General features: G+C 43.0%; 1 protein-coding gene and 1 long non-coding RNA gene across 2 annotated transcripts in view; one reads left to right on the top strand and one right to left on the bottom strand.

The window, feature by feature from the left end:
* The window catches only part of eng (endoglin), a gene marked incomplete at its 3' end in the record, with an annotated part of 55,325 nt that overhangs the window by 28,311 nt on the left and 22,014 nt on the right, over positions 1 to 5,000 (bottom strand). The window contains 1 exon segment of the mRNA NM_001442781.1: positions 2,689 to 2,811. Coding sequence (NP_001429710.1) covers positions 2,689 to 2,811 — 123 coding nt within the window.
* Positions 1,431 to 3,539, top strand: LOC147844562 (uncharacterized). Its single transcript, XR_015492234.1, has 3 exons — positions 1,431 to 2,063; positions 2,137 to 3,113; positions 3,360 to 3,539. It is a non-coding gene; the product is annotated as an uncharacterized LOC147844562 (long non-coding RNA).

Here is a 5,000-nt window from a genome sequence, read left to right on the forward strand (position 1 = left end):
CTGCACAAACTGGGTTAATTAGCTCAGAAAGCAGTGTAAAGTGTGCAGCTGCAGCGCGGTTACAGACAGACAGACACCTGCCAGAGGGATTACACAGCTGAAGATGAAGAGCTGAGAGTCTGTGTGCAACAACTGTACTGTAAATATACAGAATTATTAGCAGTAAATTATATTAGACTAGATATTCTTCAAGACACTAGTATTCAGATTAAAGTAATAACAATGATAATAATAATAATACATTTTATTTAAAGGCGCCTTTCTAGCAACTCAAGGACACCGTTCAATCAACAAGAGCAATAAAACAACAAGAGATATAATAAAATATACACAGCAATAGTGCAAATAAAATTAAAATTAAGTATTAAAAGCCATATTAAATAAGTGGGTTTTGAGTCTTGATTTGGACAGTGTAAGGGAGTCAGTGTTTCTGATGGCAGGTGGTAGTGAGCAGAGCGGCTAAGAGAAGTTTATTCATAAACTAATTTCGAGAGGATCACGTGCTTATGATTTATCACGGCCGGTCTCGCATTTGCTAATCACTATCTTCCAATCATATGAGCCCTAAGCTACTATAAATAGCCTCAGTTTTCAGTTCACTTTATCTTCGTTTGGAAGAAACCCCCCTCCTCCCCTATTCTCCTCCTTTACCTCTGATTGGGCGGCACGGCGGTCCAGTGGTTAGCACTGTGAGCCCCACAGCAAGACCACTGCCAGCCCTGGTTCCACAGCACCGGTGGGTGTTTCTGTGAGGAGTTTGTATGTTCTCCCCGTGTCCGTGTGGGTTTTCCCCGGGTTCTCCGGTTTCCTCCCAGCATTCAAAGACATTCAACATGCATAACAATCAAGCTTGTCTATTCCCTTGTGTTCCCTTAGCTACCGCAGCAGGGGAGTTCTGAGATCCACCGAGCTCAGGCTCCCCTCTCGCTCTGCCAACGGGAGGAAGCCCCGAGCTCGAGGAGCCCTTGAGCTCGGGGCTCTCTCCCGGGACAGCATGCCAAACAAGCTTTTATAAATCATCAGCTAAGTGTGAACTCTTGAAATGGTATTTAAAGGCTTCACTTGGTTAATTAGGTTAACTCTGCAGGTTAGGGTAATTAGGCAAGTCATTGTATAATGATGGTTTGTTCTGTAGACTATCGAGGAAACATATAGCTTAAAGGGGCTAATAATAATGACCTAAAATGGTATTTTAAAAATTAAAAACTGCTTTTATTCTAGCCGAAATAAAACAAATAAGACTTTCTCCAGAAGAAAAAATATTATCAGACATACTGTGAACATTTCCTGAATCTGTTCAACATCATTTGGGAAATAATGTAAAAATAAATTAATAAATAAATAAATAAATCAAAGGGGGCAAATAATTTTGACTTCAATATGTGTGTTAATTAACTGAATTTTTTTGTTTAGTGTTTATTTTCTGTTTTGAGTTGCTCATGGCGTGTTGAGTGCTCTGTCCACTTTTAATGTTGAAAATTCAACTCTACAGTTTTAACAACAGGCCTGGTAAAAGAGGTGTTTTTTTTCCTCAAAAAGTGGACCTTGCTGCAGTTATTCGCCCCATTTTCTCTTTAATTATGAGGCGTTCCGGTGCTGTATGTACATTTTTGTCTCTTCTAAAGCATATAGAAATACCATAATATGTTTGCAGATATTCAGAAACATGCTCAGTGAGCATTTTTGATTATCTGAAACACAATGCTGAAGTCAGATATTCTGCTTTGAGCATGTGCGTTACGTGCCGGAACACTGTCTTTGTTTTGGTCCCTTTAACCCACCCAATGCCAGTTTAGCCAATTATATTTCAGCACCTCGGGTTGTCACATGGTGGAAAACAGCGTATTTCATTCATTCAGTCAGGAAGGCTCTCAAAGCATGCGTCCGTGACCGAAATGCGACCTCCGGTGGACTGTAGCAGACTCCGAAATGAGACACAGATTCAGAGTTCCACTTGAGGTTATTAATTAGCAAATAATATAAATATTACAAACCTACACATTAGATGAGCAGGTCACATTGTTACCACGTGTCCAACAACACACTATGTAAGGAAATTTGCAGTGATCAGCAATTTGGCTATATGCACCAAACGAAACACGACCGAAATGTAAACACAGCCATTCAGAAGCACAGAACAGTGCACTCACTGCACTCCAGCCAAACGGTGAGGTTTATAATCTATTTAATACATACTAAACCTCTTTAACATTATTCAATGTAGATGCTGGATCACTGATATGTGTGGGTTTGCACTGAGTCTCAGCTCTGAAGTTCAGTTTCAGACGGTTTAATTCTCTAAATTCCGTTTCTAAAATATACAGTTCAGGTAGGTTAAGACAAAATCTCCTTTATTATTATGGAGAATGTTGCTTCTATCGGGTGCCATTGCTTTTAGTTAGAACACTACTTAAATCAGCTTTTAGGCTCGATAACTTGCTTCTGTTGATGTGGTCAATCTGGCAATCTGCACTTGCATGTGTTTTGAAGCAAGCATGCAATACCTAGTTTAACCACTGGGTGTCAAACTTACACACTGCACCTTTAAATGCTGCATTTTAGGCAGTACTTTTTGCTGGGTCAGCTTGTCGGATGGTCTTCATAACCTCACTTTTTGATGTACCGAATGATGCATGGCACTAGTCCAGCAGAGGGTTGTTTTATCGTGTGCACTGGGGTGTTACTCACGTAAATGCTGACGGCTGGGTTATCGAAAAGCATGGCGTGGCTGGACTGTGCACTGGAGGATGTGAAGATCACCACAGACTTGTTCGCCTTCAGCAGATTCACCGTAAACACTGAAGGATTATCCTGAGGAAACACAACAACAGACACACTCTCAGTGTGATGATATCCGTGCATAACCGCAGATGTGTTGAAAACACCATATATGGTCATTTAGATATACATAACAAATGTAAATATATTTAAATATAGTTCATAACAATTATGTTGAGGGCATAATGATCAGCTCTAAACAAACATTTGGGTAAAATAACAGCTATTTGTGTGGATACACAATCAGCCCAGGTTCATTATTGATACGTACTCCTGTATACATTTCCGGAGAGCGCAAATTTATAGCAGTTTTTGATTTAGCGAATCCACCAGAAGTCGATGTGTACGCTTTTTCAGATCTCAAATTTCACTTGCGAGTGCCATTCACACCTGCTATTCTCACGTAAATCCACCAGAGGGCGCTGTGTACGCTTTTTCAGATCTCAAATTTCTCTTGCGAGTGCCATTCGCACCTGCTATTCTCACGTAAATCCATCAGAGGCCGCTGTGTACACTTTTTCAGATCTCAAATTTCTCTAGTAAGTGCCATTCAAGCCTCTGTTCTCATCTAAATCCACCAGAGGGCGCTGTGTGTGCTTTTTCAGATCTCAAATTTCTCTCACAAGTGCCATTCACACTTGCTGTTCCCATATAAATCCACCAGAGGCCGCTGTCGATTGATTGACTGATCGTTCAGCCAATCGATAACTCCACCCGCCGCCTTCCCTAAACCCAACCGATAGTGTTTTCCAAAGCAATCCAGAAAAAGAAAAGCCCTCGCCTGATTTTTTTACCACATTTTCAGAATTTACCACATTATTACCCTGTTATTTACTTGTTTATTTTAGCGTTCATTTTAAAGATGAATAAAATTAAATTAAGGGTGTACTCACACTATGTACACTTGCCTTGAATTGGGCCTAAGCACGCTTGTACCCCCTCCCGTCTCCCTCGACGGCCCACACTCACATTGCATTCGAGCTTGGGCACGAATGCACACACACACACACACACACTTATTAGCATAAACACACACTCAGTGATTTGCACCAATACACACACACACACAGTGAGTGTGAGATTGCTGAATATTATTACACACACATGCACACACACACTCTCTCTCTCTCTCTCTCACAAACAGACACACACACACATATGCATGCACACACTAACACACATGCACATACACACAAGCATGTGCACACACAAACACAGACGCACACTCACTGACATCACACACACACATAGACACACACAGACAGGGGTAGGGGCGTGTCTCTGTGTGGTCCAGCAGCGGGCGTGGCCTGCTCGTGATGATGTCATCGTCTGGATCTCTGGAGCCGCAGCAGAGCAGAAGAATAACGGGAAGCTGCTCTGCATCAGCAAAAGCCCCCAGAAAAAGAGCTCTTGAGAGAAAACGCGACGCGCAGGAGGAACACAATGGTATCTTGAAAACACAGCAACAAAAATAGCCCCGCGGTGGACATTGTTTGACCCGAGGTGGACAGTGATGCATTATGGGAGGTCTGCGTTTCTGTAAACACCATTGAGGATTACTGAACATTATTAACACGCAGCCGGAGTGTTTCCTTCAGCACACACTTTCCATATCACAGCACACACACTCACACACACACGTCAGCAAACATCACACACTGGAGCACAATAAAGACGTCTGTGGTGGACAATAACTACATCTGAGGAGACATCTATTGCTCAAATCTGTATATATCAATTCAATTAACAAATATTATTAAAGGCTTGGGGGAGGGGGAGTTAGGACAATTCTTAGGGCCCATGCCTCTTTGGGGCCCACAGAGATACTATTAGGGTTCCCACCGAACACCTGCATTTTTCACTTTCCTCTGTGACGCACCCTCACTTAACCCTCCTGCTCTTCACTTTCGTCCGCAACTCCCCCCACCGCCCCGTTCTTCACTTTCGTCTGTGACACACCCTCCCCTAACCCTCCCACTCTTCACTTTCGTCAGCAATTACCCCTGCTCTTCGCTTTTGTCCACAACACACTCTCCCCCAACCCTGCCGCTCTTCATTCGGGTCCGCAACTCCCCCCACCGCCCCCGTTCTTCACTTTCGTCTGTGACGCACTGTCCTCCAACCCTCCCGCTCTTCACTCTTGTCCGCAACTCCCCCCACCACCCCATTCTTCACTTTTGTCTAATACACACCCTCCCGCAACCCTGCCACTTTTAACTTTT

Source organism: Danio rerio, chromosome 5, assembly GCF_052040795.2.
Source record: "Danio rerio strain M-AB ecotype USA chromosome 5, GRCz13ab, whole genome shotgun sequence".
Classification (NCBI taxonomy): domain Eukaryota; kingdom Metazoa; phylum Chordata; class Actinopteri; order Cypriniformes; family Danionidae; genus Danio; species Danio rerio.